The sequence below is a fragment of the Ochlerotatus camptorhynchus genome, unplaced genomic scaffold (assembly GCF_037179485.1).
Source record: "Ochlerotatus camptorhynchus isolate MF236.1 unplaced genomic scaffold, CSIRO-AGI_Acam_v1.1 ptg000610l, whole genome shotgun sequence".
In the NCBI taxonomy this organism is placed as follows: domain Eukaryota; kingdom Metazoa; phylum Arthropoda; class Insecta; order Diptera; family Culicidae; genus Ochlerotatus; species Ochlerotatus camptorhynchus.
In genome coordinates this window covers 118,735-134,067 of record NW_027041090.1, presented here as the reverse complement: position 1 = coordinate 134,067, position 15,333 = coordinate 118,735, and the positions used below count along the sequence as shown (strand labels likewise).

At 36.2% G+C, this 15,333-nt stretch overlaps 1 protein-coding gene across 1 annotated transcript in view; it reads left to right on the top strand.

Moving 5' to 3' along the window:
• The first annotated feature begins 4,473 nt into the window (after positions 1–4,473).
• The window catches only part of hh (desert hedgehog signaling molecule-like), a 63,909-nt gene continuing 53,049 nt past the window's right edge, over positions 4,474–15,333 (top strand). Inside the window, exon 1 of the mRNA XM_065237379.1 lies at positions 4,474–5,531. Within this exon, the coding sequence (XP_065093451.1) occupies positions 5,184–5,531 (348 nt within the window). The 5' untranslated portion in view covers positions 4,474–5,183. The remainder of the gene's footprint in view (positions 5,532–15,333) is intronic.

Below are 15,333 nucleotides of genomic sequence, written 5' to 3'. Positions count from 1 at the left end.
GTGGTGTTGTTGGCGGCATTGTTGCCCGTTTCGGACCTTGGTATTTCTTCGTCTTGGTTGATTTAGTTCTTTTTAAGTTTTATTTATTTTGGTTTACATCTTTTCTGCAGCACACAGTTGAAGTAACAGTCCTTCGTACCATTAAGATCGAAGAATCACCTCTTGGATGCTTCGTGATGGTATCTCCTGTTGGAGTGAATCGCCTCATGGCTGGGCCCTTGCTTTTTATTAAGCATTTTCATTTTCTGTTTATTGGAACTAGGTATGAATCGTAAAGAAACATCAGGGCTTTTATGCCATTCGAAGCTCTCGACGCACGTTGTTTTTATTCCGTTGAGGTTTGCGAATTTCTCTACAGAAGATCTATTTCTGATAATCTCATAAAAATATATACTTTTAACTTTGCTAGGTTATTGAACAAAATGGCACACCAATACACTGGACTATTTTCAAACCCAACTATGTACAAGATTTCAATACAGTCATACCTCGTTATAACGTAACTTTATTTTTCATTTCGCTACGTTACCAAATATATTGATTTACTTTTGAGCATTTTCACGTCAAATGACGAATCGATAAAACTCGACCTTCTCCGATTTGCATGAATCTTCGCACAATTGTTTGTATCAATCGCATTTTTGCTGAAATTCGCCATCCAAGTCTTTGACATTTTTCAATTCAGCTGTGATGAAAATTAAGTCTAAGACAATTTGTTTTAGTCTTCAGACTTATCAAAAGTTACTTTATAACGAAGCAAAAGCTACGTTGAGGTTACCTTTATATTTTGACTTGTTACTGTACTATGATCCACGCTAAGTGTAAGAAAACATCATAAGTGTTATCATTACGGTGGTGTGCTATCGCCTTGTTTTAGTTTGAGACTATGTTCCATAATTATAGTATGTAATACTTCTTATTTAATATATGTGACTTGTATATATTTTGAGGTGAAATAATATTGTCTATCTCAGTCTTATTAAAACGGTTAGTTTTGTATTGTTTGATGATTCGGCTTGTTTATTTCGATCTGCTTTTATCTCTACATTACTATCCATAAGCATCAACTTGTATTTCATTGTTTAAAAAACAATATAAGAAAATTACAAGAATCTAAAAATACTCATGGCAAACGTGGGTGGGCACATCTATCTACTTAACTTTGATAACAGATAATACACTTATTGAAAGAATTTACCTTGAAAACCGCTAAACGATTAATTGATCTTGAGATTAGCGCTTATCGGTAGTTTATTTTGAGGAGTTTTATTGAACTAAATAAATTCTGGCCAGCTTAGCGAGCAATGCAAATTTATCTTATATTATGTATGTTGATAGTTTTTTGCAGATGTTTATATTATTTTTTTTATCAGAAATAGTTAATATTTCTTATTGAAAAACTGAAATGATTGATAGGCTATGAATCTGAACAATTTTGCCATAATAAAGTCTAGAAAATTGATTTGCCCTAACTCGTCACGTTTTTTAGCTCCCGCGCTCTATACCGCTCTGTGTACCGCCCTGCAAGCATATAAGGCCGCGGCCAGAGTAGACACGACACGCGACGCGATGCAACCCACGCAAGAAATAATAATAAATAATAAGATTCTTTTGAATTAGTCGCGTCGCGTCTAGTGTCGCGTCTACTCTGGCTGCGGCCTAAGATATCAGCGATCTTGCCACTCAGAGGTGCTGTGCTTCATAAAAATGGTGTAAGTATTCGAAAAATTATCGAAATGAAGGGTGAAACATCTAAATAGTGTTTTCAAATATTCTGGACAAATGATTCTGGAGTGATTTATAACCAACGCCACATGCTGGTACTAAATTATTTATCGTGAATAATACAACAATGTATCACATCATTCGAGCAGATGTTTCATATCACAAGAAATTTACCGCAGATCAATATTATAAGTTTCTTTCTTCTAGAATTTCTCGTGGTTTATTTGTAATAGGCTCAAAAATTATTGCCCCATTATCTAAAAATCTCTGGTAGAAGGTCGTTCCACTCCATTTTGAACATTTGAGCCTTAATAAATAAACTGATTGGAAAAAGAGCTCGCCCTAAAACTGCTCAAGTATATGATTTATCTATTAATCTACACACTACTAAAAAGTCATGTAAATTTCGGTTCCCTGAGACCGACACATGTAAGCGGGCCTTTTGACATAATAATCAGTTGAAAGAAACGTGAAAATCAATTGAATCAAACGTTCTCTTTGTCGACTAGCTGATGTTTCGATTTGAGAACACTTAATTTTACATGAAATGTTTGTTAACGTTCTATAATTTACGTCCAATATGGATTACGTCTCGTGTAAAAGTAGTTATTTCTAAGTGTGTATCGATAACAATAAAATCAAATATGGTTAGAGAATACTGTACTAGAATAAAATATTCCAGGTTCTTTTTTTTGTAAATTAATTAATTTGTACAGGATCAATCGAATGAACTTTACAAAGTCAAGTTATCATTTGTGTTATGTCTCAAATCTAGAGTTAAAGGAATATGTACTCCTTCAGCGTCATATCGCTACACACTTAAAACTAACTAATTTTAAAATGTGACGGAATCCATTTTTGACATAAAGATGAAACGTAAACAAGCATGTCATGTAAAATTAAGTGCTCCGAGACTAAAAAGTTCGTTATTCGACGAAAAGTACGTTTGATTGAGCTGAATTTTGCAATGTTGCTAGATAAACGGTCCCGCAGTTTACGGTCTGAGAGGATCGTCCTTCGGAGGACAGCAATGGTTCGTTTACAATTAGGCTTGGACGCCACCTTGACTGACCAAACCGAGCCTTGAGACCAGTTAAATGTATATATATAGAATTTGTGTACCAAGGAATATTCCAGACTCAATTCAGAATAATCGTTGAAAAAACACATTCTTAAAACGATTTTACATAATATGTTAAAATAAGTTTAAAGCTAATGTTTCCATTTTTAAGATAATGCAGAATATATTTAAAGCTTAAAAAAGCAATAACTGTACCTAACTTAACCTATATACTTAAAATATTTTAAATTTTAAGAAATCGTGAACAGACCATCAATCATAATCCAAGTTTGAATTTGACTTAAACCTCTACAACAATTCATATTTTTTTTTACAAGTTTGAATGTATGAATGGCAAAAATCTGGTGTTATGCTTATAGAGTCTTTGGTAATGGTTCCAAATGAACCGAATCACAGGACAAACATAAAGTAAAAGGGTGGTACATAAGCCATGTGGTCAACTTTTTAAATAATTGAAAAACCACCGCCCGTGAAAAGAAGAATAACAAAATGAATACAAACCAATGAATACTGAAAACTCAGTCTGATTTCAATTGTTACAAAATAAGTCTGATATCATATTAAGCTTTCATTATGCAATCAAGACATTTGAAAAAGAAAGCAACTTGAATGCAAGTTTTGCTGTTAATATGTTATTAAAAACAAGCTGCCATTGATCTAAATATTATTGCTTGTTTGATTTCATGACCTTCAGCGTGAAAAGCATGGATACTCATTATTAGGCCAGCATTATGGCCGTCTCTACTTAAACATTATGAAATCAAAATCAGCAATCAATTTGATTAAGTTTTGCTGGGTAACCGTTAATACATGCAAAACTAAATCAACAGGAGTAATAAAAAAGGCAAATTTCAATTTTATTTTGATCTCTGGCTTCGCACGGGCGTAGTTTCCTTTTGAGCACAAATCCTCCATACATTATTTGATATATTTTTGTGTGGACCGGGTACATTTAAAATCTGCCTCAATTAAACTGTCAACGTGGTTTGTGGACAACCTTTAAGAAGTTTTGGACTCGTTGAAATACTGAAAAATAAGGTCTTAACTTCAAACACTTGATAGACAATGCACAATACTAATAATGGGGTTCTTTTTTTTATGAATCAATCTACTATAAAACATCAGTCCTATCAGTATTATTCTCGTCATCAGCCACAATCATTATCATCAGCACTCGATTATCATGGTAGGGAATAACCAGCATTTTGATTCATTCCTTCCATGCGACCATCCATGCTCACCTATGCGCAAGCCACAATAAGTTGCATCGACGTCTCATCGCCAAAACACAAACACTTGCGCAAAAATCAACTGCTCAGCCAGCCAGATTAGCTTCTTCATTTTGCTCATTGTGGTTTGTCCACATTTTTTCCCACTCACACCCATCTGCCATTGCATATTTTCGTGCCATGCGCCTCACTCTCACCGAAACCTACAAAACACACGCAAAACATTTCTCACTCCTCTTAAGCCTAGTGGTGGCTTTTCTGTAGCTAGGTGGGTAGGTTGGTTACTCCGGTACTCGGCACCACCACACCGTTGCTCACCCTGAAAAGCTTTTCAACTCATTTCTCCCACTGTCGGAAGGTTACTCTTGTCGAGTTTTCCACACTTTGGCTCTCACGTCTGAGTTCCAATGGCTGGTCGGTTTGCTGTGTGTGAAAGAGAGGTTGTCCTCTTCCACCCCTGAAAGGAACAACACACAAAACAGATACGTTGAGAGAGAATATGGTATGGCTACGAAAAATTTCGACCGTGCATCTACTTAGTTCTAATTTAGTGCTAGTCGAATTACCATCTCCTCCTCTTTTTCCTCGGTGACGACAATGTAAGCGAGTGAGTAAGCCCAAAAAGCACAACTACGAATTCGAACTCAATGGAAGCGGCGCGTGTTGTCCGTTGCTGGGATTCAAATCTAAGGAACGGGATCGACGTGTAAAGGATAATTTGAAACTGGATTGCAGTGTATTCTTAAATGTGGCATATTGAAGCAAAAATGATACCAGGTGGAAAAAGGTGTTTGATTATACCGGAAAACGGTAGTTGAGCTAAATAGGATACAGTGACAATTGTATGGAGTGAATGTATTTTCTATGAATAAGCTTATTGCGCAAGACGAAGATGGTAGTTCTCAGAAATGAGACCAGTTTGATTTGATTGCTAACAAGAGTGTAAGCAAATAAATACCTTGCCGTGTGTATGCAGTATCAATTGAATAGAAAAAAAAGGTTGCAGTGACGAGTGCTTAGCAAAAAAAGTGTGTTTACCTCGACGTGTTTAGTGATAAGTTAAGTGTACAGCGCAAAACGCTTAATTCAAGGAAAAGCAGAAACGGCTAGAAATTCCATATAGCTCGCATTCACGTGTTTTCAGTAAAATGATCAACACGGTCAAAAATAGTTTGAGCTGTCGGAAAAACTGTTTCAGCAGTCGAAGGAAATATTTCACAATGTTGTTAATTTTTCTGCTCTATATGGTATCCCAGGTGCAGTCCTGTGGTCCGGGCAGGGGCATTGGTGGTCCAAGAAGAACCCGCAAACTGCTGCCCCTAGTGTTCAAACAACATGTACCGAACGTTAGTGAAAATTCGTTAGGTGCCTCCGGAATGCAAGAGGGACAAATTTCACGTAACGATAGCAAATTCCGCAACCTAGAAACCAACTACAACAAGGATATAATCTTCAAAGATGAAGAAGGTACCGGCGCTGATCGTGTTATGACCCAGGTGAGTTAATGACGTTTAGACCACATCCGCCGGTTGAACTCGGTCAAGCAATTTATGGTGCTGACGGCGGTTGATAAAGTAGCACACTTTCTAGATAAATTTGTCGCGGAGTGATTTGACTTGGGGAAAATACGTGATTGCATTGATAGGTTATCGTCCCGGTGGATAATTCATCAGAGTTGTTTATTCCTGTTTTATGTTTACCTTTGTTAACTGTCTAAAGGAAATATATTGAACTTTTTGTTTATATTGTGAATTCTTATTTTTTTTGTCTCCAGTTAACCCATATTCATTGTAGTTAAATTCAGATCTTAATTGAGGTAAACGAAATGATACTTGAACAAAATACTTTATTTAGCTTCTTAATATTATTAAACTCGTCATTCTGGAGCCTCAAAATAGTATTTTGGATAGCACAATGGTATTTTACGTCCAGAGAAGTCGGAAGAGATTCAAATTCAAATATTATCTCGACCGAACAGGCAGCAGAAAACCCTTATTACTGAAGTAAAAACTCAGGCCCGTTTAAATTTTGCGTTGACAGTGACGGTGGTTGAGTGATAAGCATGACTGCTTTCTCACCCCAGGGTGTATGTGATTGGACACAGCAGAGTTCGTTGAAATTTTTCTGAGTGAGAAAAAATATCCTGGCACATCTTCCTTCCGAAGGGAAGTAAAGCCGTTGGTCCAGGCCCATGTGCTGATGGTTTCGAAGTCACCTTCGTGATCACGAATTATCACCAATTGGCAATCGACGCTTTGCGGGTCAGAGACCGACGTTAAATAAAAAAGAAAAAAATGCATGACGCAGATAAAAAAACATTTTTCCAATCCACTCACCCGCTAAAACATACCGTTACAATAGTCGCTCACATTTCCAGCCCCGCCTATAGCTAATAACAGTGAAATTTTCACGAAAACTACACAATGTTTTAAAATTTCCCAATGTTACTCGTAACAACGTCCTTCATGACTCCCACCCCTACAATTTGTAACAATATCTGAGAAGCCCACACCACCTTGGACGTTAACCTTTATATAATTGTTCATCATGTTTACCCAAATATCAGTGACCAATATTAATGTTTCCTGAATTAGTTTAAGCAAATATGTATCTGTACGATTTAATGCTATCTGTTGATACGAAAAGCAGAGGTTTTCCGCCCACTTGAGGAGGGGTAAGATTGGTACTTTGAAGTGGGCTTTTCCCTCTCAATCAAATAAATAAATGAGCCCCGAGTGTGCTGCTTATAACGATGTTCATGATTCGCTGTTCTGTCAATGACTTATTTCCGTATGACTATTTCTAAGGCTAAATTCTGTGACGGTTGTATTAATTCTTGTAGATTTGGTCACTCAGTTTATCATATCTCTATTCAGAAGTTCTTCTTGTTCTTCTACAATCAATATAAAACCATGAGTCATCCCTCAACTTAATGCTTTTCTTAGTGTTAGTTTTCCTATCTCAATTCAAGAATACAAGTTTATACCTAATAAAGCAACAAAGTTCCAAACTTCCTCTATTAAAAAATAAACTTTACCTTTACCCATGTGAAATCAATATACGTGAAATTGGTCCAAGGCAACACTGTAGTGGACATTACACTCTACAATTGTGCCGTCGTATCTCACCCAGTGATAAACATTTTGCGAACGACCCCATTGTTTCCAACTAAACTATGTTTTAAGCACCAATCTAGGAAAAGTTGACACATTGTTGTCGTAAACGATACCCATGTCAGTTTAAGCAGCTTCTCATTGAACAAATGCGCATTCATAAATGTTTCCGAAAGCACCCACTGAGTCAAGGTCGCACGCGTTTCAGCTTGGAAATAGATAACTTGACAAGAGATACAATAATACGGATAGCAATTACAATGGCCCATCCTCGACGAGACCAAGGTTTTGTTGCATGTCGTAAAGTTAGGGAAGAAGGACTTCTGTTCCGAGTAAGGTAGCCATAGTACATAAATCCTTCCAAGGTCAGTTTCTTACTGTTTATGCTTCATGGAAGTTAGCCGACCGTGCCACACTTTTTCAACCACTCTCTTGTTGCTGTTCATTTTATTTAAAAATTGCTCAAATAGATAACATATCTACAGGTACCGAAACAGAAAATACTGTGCACACGATACAAAATCTTATCTGAAATCTATCTAATGATGCGTGTGAATCAACGCCAAAATAAATCCAAACCCGTGAATAGGCGATAACAGAAATGTAAGTTCGATTGTCATTGTCATTGTGATAAACGTGAACGAGTTTTTTTTTTTTATTTTATAGCAATGAATCAATGATTTGAGTGAATTTTGGTCATAAGTTTTTGCCACACACAGTTCGAAAAAGTAGTGTAAATTTTTGTTACCATGATGCACATGAATGGAGCGTTATATATCATACAAGTTCACATTATAGATCGTGTAAATGGATAATACATTTAATGATGTATGAAAGCGCCCATCTTTGTAAACAACATTTGTTGCAAATTGCTAGTTTACGTGAAAAGGAAGTTTACATGCATGAATGTTTGCATGCATGGCAGTTTACATCACCAGTACAATTTAGATTTTTTTTTCTGTGCAGCTATCATTTCTACAAATATTTCAAAACAAAAATAAAACAAAATCAACCTAAATTTATTATACCATCATCAACTCTTAAGTCACACGTCTAGACTTTATGAGATAATCTTTACGAGACGCCAGGCACGGGAAATTCATGCCATCATAATTTTGCTGCCTGGCAATATCAAGGAAATGACACACGTACATCAAATCAAACTGTTTGCCCGTCAACGTCATAAAGAGAATATTTCAAGTAGGAGGATTAATACATAACCCGTTAAATTGAAACGGTTATCTCTGTCGGGTGATTTTTCAATCGATAGAATGTGCACCGAATACCACTCTTGGTTGGTAGTCTTATGACGCATGTGTTAGTATACGGCATGCATTTACACGAAGATAACGAAAGCATTTTTGATAATCAAGCAAGAAAAAATCCTAGTATTCACAATAATGACGTCAGGGAACGTTTTTACAACGAAAATGACTGTGATGATGATGAAGTTTTTTGCAAACTAGTAGTAAACTAGTAGTTCTGCATTAGTAAGCGTAAGTAGCTATATATTTGAACAGTTGTCTGATCATTTAACATTTTAAGTGGCGTGAAGTGCAATGCATGGTTGAAATTCCTATTAATTCTAAGGTAAGGTTTTTATTAACAATCTTATGAATTGATAATTACACTCAATTCTGTTTTACGCAAAATTGCAAACAAATGTAGTGCAACTTGTTTAAAAAAAAATAAAAAAATCAAAGAAAAAAATTGTGACATTACAATGTCTGCACTCATCCTAAATGGTTCTTTCTTCTTCTTCGCATTTCAAGCTTATTGCATATCGCATATTAGCTTATTGCGTGCTCTCAACTTAGTGTTCTAGATGCACTTTCACAGTTATTATTAGAGAGTTTTCGATGCCTGTACCATTTTTGCATTGGTATAATTGTGTGGCAAGTCCAATCATACTTCTATGCCCAGGGAAGTCGAGAAATTTTCCAACCCAAAAAATTCCTAGATCGGACCGGGAATTGAACCCAGCCACATCCAGCATGGTCTTGCTTTGTAGCTGCGCCTTTACCGACTGAGCTAAGGGAGGCCCCTAAATGGTTACAAAATCGAAAAAAATAAAATCACGTATAAACAGAATTGAGTGTTTATTAAAAAATAATGTTAACCCGCTGGGAAAAACTAACTCGAACATATTATCAAAATCTCTTCATTTTCACATTTATTATAATATGTATTACAATAAAATGCTGTTTGTTGGAAAATTTTGGAATTAATCGTTGATATAAGTTATAGAAAGAAGGATACGATTGGTATTCTGGAAATCACATTTTAATGTAGTGAAGTTTTCTGGAGGCTCAGATAGCCTAGTCAGTAAAGGCACGATATTACCAAACCGGAGGCGGCGGGTTCGATTTTCGGTCCGGTTGTGGAAATCTTTCGGTTTTGGACATTTTCTCATTGTGCTTGCCTCACAATATACAAATTCATACTATGAGCTCTCAATGATTAACAGTGTAAGTTCGTCTAGAGCAGTAAGTTGAGATCCGGCAAAACGCTCTCTACAAAAGCGATAAAAGTATAGAAGAAGATAGTAAAGTTTTCTCCGTTTTTCAGATTTTTTTTGTTGGTTTTGTGAATTAAATATAATTACCATTAAGTTTAGCAGATACTTCTGTCTATTGACGTTGTGCTGGTTAGTGTATTTGAACAGTATTGTAGAAAATATCAGTGTAGAAATATGGAAATATATTTACTGGATAGCTGCAGTTGTGGGATTTTGTGGGGGGGGTGTATGTGTGTATGCTAGAGAGTCTTTATCAGGAAATCTCCGTATAAAAAATCCCAGGATTTCAAAATGTCGATCAAATCCCGGGATTTCAAATCATGTATCGTCTTTTTCAATGGAACACCGTTTTTAAGATCCATTCATTGAATATACCAGATGAATGTTTAGATGGATATTGATATTGAAAGATTTCATAAATCAAGTTTATTTAAAAAAATTTTGGTGTCATAATAAAATGCAAAACGAAAAAGTAAATTTTCTCACTATACACTTAACAACGTCAAACAATCACTACAAGCTCAATTTTGCTACTCCTATTTTGATTTAGAACTAAAAAAATTCAACTGAGAACAAAATTTGGACAACTATGAAATGAGTTTCGTGTGTATTATCTGTGTCTCCCTCTCATTTTATGACAAAGTCTTTTTTTTTACATGTTTAAACATGGAATTTCGACATTCCCGGGGAATTAAACAAATAACGTTTCCCATGAACCAGCTATTTTCTGGTAAAAAAGGCATATTAAACAAAAAAAAATCAAAAAACCATAGCTCATTCTACATGTAGAACCATTTCTGAGAAAATTGCTTTATGTTTCCGGGAGAAGTTGAAAGAAGTTTCTGCGAAAAGTCTACATAAACCTCCGAAGGAAACACCATGAAATTTCTTAAGTAAATTGGACTAAACTTCCTAATTGACAAGCAGATTAAAAAATCCGATAAAAATTTGAATGAAATTTTGCAGAAAGTTGGAATAAAGCTCCGGGAAAAGTCGGAAACACTTTCGGTGAGAGAAAAAAAGCAAGATAATTTCAGTGGAAGGCAGAAGCTCTTATGAAGGCAGAAGATCTTATGAAGGCAGTCGGAAGCAACTTCCAGAGAAATTTGAAAAAAACTTCCGAGAGCAGTCTGTAGACCCTTCAGAGAACAATCGCAAGACACTTCCAGGAAAAGCCAGAATACATTTAAACAATTCGGAAGACAGCTCCTGGAGAACTAAGAAGAAACTTTCAATTGAAGTTAAAATAAACTTCCGGGATAAGTCTGTTTCTAACTTATGGAAAGTTGGAAGATAATTTCTACGGAAGTCAGAAGAAACCGAAACCAAAAACTTTTGATATAAACTCGAAAGATTAGTTTTTTCCTCTGTTCGGGTCATAATCACTGCGACTAATAGAGTAAGGTGGTTCGTTTTGAGGTTTTCGAAGCCTGAGCATAATAAAACTCAATGGTTTAGTACTTGTTTGGAAGGTCTGTTAGAGTCAGACTTTCACCATAAAAATCACAAAAAATTGGTCATGTTTTCGAAAACAAAAGTTTGTTTCGGGATGATAAATAATAACATTTTTATCAACTTAGGAGACGTACAACATGCATAATTCAATAGTGAAGGAATAATTTTATTTCAAGGCATGCGTGCGTTTTTCTTCAAGGTGATTTTAAGGGTATCAGAATATGTCATCAGAAAGCTGGGATACCCTTTAAAAAAGTACGAGTTAACGGAACAATAGTTCTAGTCGTGTCCCAAACTAATTTAATCATTAACAAATATCTAAAATACATTTATTTAATCTAAACAATCGTAAATGGTACATAATATGACAAAAGCTTTGAAAAAATTGCAACTTTATTGCATTTATTGTGGAAAACCCCTATGTTCGAGCCAATTTCGTTGCTCATCAATTTCTGACATTATCTGGGCACAAACATGTGATTAATTAAGTCCTTCACACTATATGGGGCATTTAAAGATTATTAGTGACAAAACTTCTCAAAAACTGCCATCAAGTTTGTGAACTTTTCTCCCTTTGCTGAATCGAAATTTGGCGACACCGTTTTGAACAATCTTGCGAAAAAAAAAACGCTACGAACGAACTAAAAACTTATCAAAGCTGCGTAAGAAGATGTTGTAAATCATGAATTAGGGATCTGGGAATAGGGAACTAGGGAATTGTATGGAATTATTTTGATTCCAAACGTTTGCAGTTTTGAGAAATTTTAATTCTTCAACTGAGGTCTAACTTTTGCCCCACCATATTCTACATTGATCTGTTGTGATATGTCCGTGACCTTTGCTTAGTTCATATCGCAATACCTCATTACTATGTAATGGTGTATTCGTTTTTGAATCAATTAAATCATACATACTTGTTCTTCTCACAAGAATCACAACAATTGGATGTTCCACATCATTCGAAGCGTTCTGAGATTTTTTTTCCAAAGAGAAATATGCGCCATCCAAATAGACCTTCTTCTTAGAAAAAACAAGCGTTGATACTGATATTTGACTTTGTATCGGAATCCTGGTCTGAACCTTTTTTTGTTTACAATCTCATAATCATCAACAAGAAGAGCTTAGGGCCAGAGGTCGATGTGGTAGATCTTGCATCGCGTAACGTACCACGAAAGGCTGATCTATCCACGTTACGGGCAACTCGAAAGATACTTTCAGTGGTACCTGGAGAAGACGGAAGCTGAAAAGAACCTCCTGGGTTAGTTAGGCGCAAATTTCTTGAGAAAATCTGAATGATCTTCCAACGCAAGCCAGAACGGTGATGTCAGAAAAAAAGCTTCTGGGAGATGTAGGAATAAAACTTCCTAGAAAGTCGGAAAACAATTTCATGAGAAGCCAGAATTCTTCATGGCTCATTTATTAAAAGGTAAAAGATGAACAATCTGGTAAGTATATCCTGAATAAAATTACTTCACCATTCCCGTGATATACCGGGAAGAGTCATCAGCTATTTCCCAATTCCCGGGAAATTTAAACACTAATGAAAACTACCCATAAATACATTAATGTCCCACACAGCAAAAAAATCATTTTAATATCACATCAAAGTGGATGCACTTCAATCGTGTCGAAAATATGGTGTAATATTACTTGCCAAAAAGGACAAAATTATCATTATACAGTGCATGAACTGACATTACGCTGATTTTAATGCATTTGTTTATTTTTGTGGCTTCCAATGTCATATGAAACTCATAGCTAAATAGACTATTGAATTCTGACAAATATGAAGAAGTTTGGGTTTAGTTTTTATCTGTAACTCACTTTCTCCCAACAAGCCAGGCCAGTCCTAAGAGTTGACTGTACAAAAAATCACCATAACATCTAATGATTTTATAATTTTGAAAATCATTTCTTTTATAGTAAACGAATGACCACAACAATGAAAGTGATAATTATTCCCCCCAAAATATCTTGGCTGAACCAGAATCTAATCCACCCCTCTTGCATGGCTGTCTTCGTGGTTTGGCTTTGAAAAGAACCATATACGAATGAATGTACGCTTGAATTCTTTTCATCCAGCGTCAGATTAGCTTTTCCGGAAAGTAATCTGCCGGATGCATAGGCGTGGAAACTTCTCAAATAACATCAGCGAAAGTGCCCTACCACATTACACGGTAATGATCATTTTGCCAATTATTACAAATTTCGAGACAAAATAATAATTAAGTTGAGAAACAAAGCGATAACAGGGAAGCTTCCTAAGAAACATTTTTATTATTTTATTATTTAAGCAGATGCAAATTTATTTTCTTTTCCCCCCCCCCCCCCCCCTTCGAAAATTACAAAATATTGAAGGGGCGAAAACAAATCAGCTCGATTGATCTGTCTCGTAACAAAATCATCATCCTTCGATGGTGTTAATGCTAGGAAATACCAAATCAAACAAAATAACAATTGCATGTACAAGATGGGTGATGGGGATACCCCAAATATGTTGGTTTTTATATTTATTAGCACCTCAAAGCGTTGCGGCAAAGAGTACAGATATCCGAGCTCAACGGTGAACGAAACCTTGCGTGTATGAAAGTGATTATTAGATCAGATCATATAGTTGCACAATTTGAATGCCTTCAATGTTATTCGCTTGATCAGACGTGATGACATGTAAGCTTAAACATAAATTAAAATTTTATTCACGTCTAATATCTAACATCTAACTATCTCATAGCTCCAATTCTAAAACATTCAAAGAGAATCTAGCATATTTTCAATTTCTAAACATCAATAATCCACTATCTCCAACGGAACAATCGCGCAAACTGCGCAAACTTCCTTTTTCCCAAAGATCATCTTCCCAGATCAGCAATTGCGAAGACTACGATTGACAGTTGCATCGATTTTGCGCATTTACCCACCCTATTTAGAACCACTGGTGTGCTGTACAATATATGCCTCAGAGCGAAAAGTATGTAAACAAATGGCTGTATTATATTTTACATTTTCGCATCTATCGATTTTTATACGGCCAAGTGCGGGCGCAGCTTTTCTCTTGAAATGTGCGCCGGGCGCGACACAATCACGATGTTTACATTTCACGCTACCACGTCGCGCATGCCTTCCACCGCTTCTGCCAGGCTGGTACCAATTCGAGAGATTGATCTCTCCTCACCCTGGCTTGTTGGATTTATTGCGGAATCAAAGGACTGGGTCAGTAGGAGAAACCGGGAGAAGATGACTGAATCAATATGCCATTATAACGGGGTGCGCATTAGATAAAACGTAGCGTAAATAAAATATTAAAAATCAATTTAATGAAGGCGAAGTGTCGTCTACTGCTGACTGAAGAGCATTCTTTGTGTTTCTGCGGCTGTGGCAGCTGGCAATCATCAATGCGTACATGAGTGTCTCTAGATTTGGTAAATTTCGAAGAATCAGCTTAACGTTAGGATGAAATAATGAATTCTGGTGACGATCAAGCAAAATAAATGTCCATCGGTGTTGAGTGCGATTGATAGAATCACTCATTCACTCCCATTGTGTCGGCATTTTACTTTCTTTCGTTTGGTGGACGAATGAAAAACACTTTCTAACAAAAGGTGGAAAATACATGAACATATAAAAATGTTTATTAAAACAACATTTATGTAAATTTCGATCAAGCAACCTCTTTTTCTCGCCTGCCTTTGCTTATTTACCCAAACCGATCTCCGTACGTAAGCTCGCTTCGTTCCAGCTCTCTTCCTATTCAATATTTTAAAGTAAACCTTAAGCTCTTAAGCTTAAACAAATCGAAAGAGAAGCAAAAACAAACTCCATTCGTGGCACTGCGCCTCTCCGGTGGCAGTAGGAGAAACAAGGAGAGAAATATATATGGTCCAGCCGTTGAACAACGTGAAGTGCTAAGGTACAAGGTAAAATATTTAATCATTATAATTAAATAATCGCTTCTCCACCTGGCAAAGAGTCCCAACACCCTTACCCTTGCGTCGAAGCATTCGAGCGAACCCTAAAAGCTTTTAGTGAGAAATACCGAAAAAATACCATAAAACAGTGTCAGTGTGTGTCCTGCCCTACACTCGATCGGTTCATGGTTCGAAGAATGTAGTGCCTCAACCTCAACACACATCTCGATCTCGCAGCATCATGTGCCTTACTTTAATCTGCTGTAGGTATAGTACCTACCAATGTATTGCCACTCTTATGAGTTTG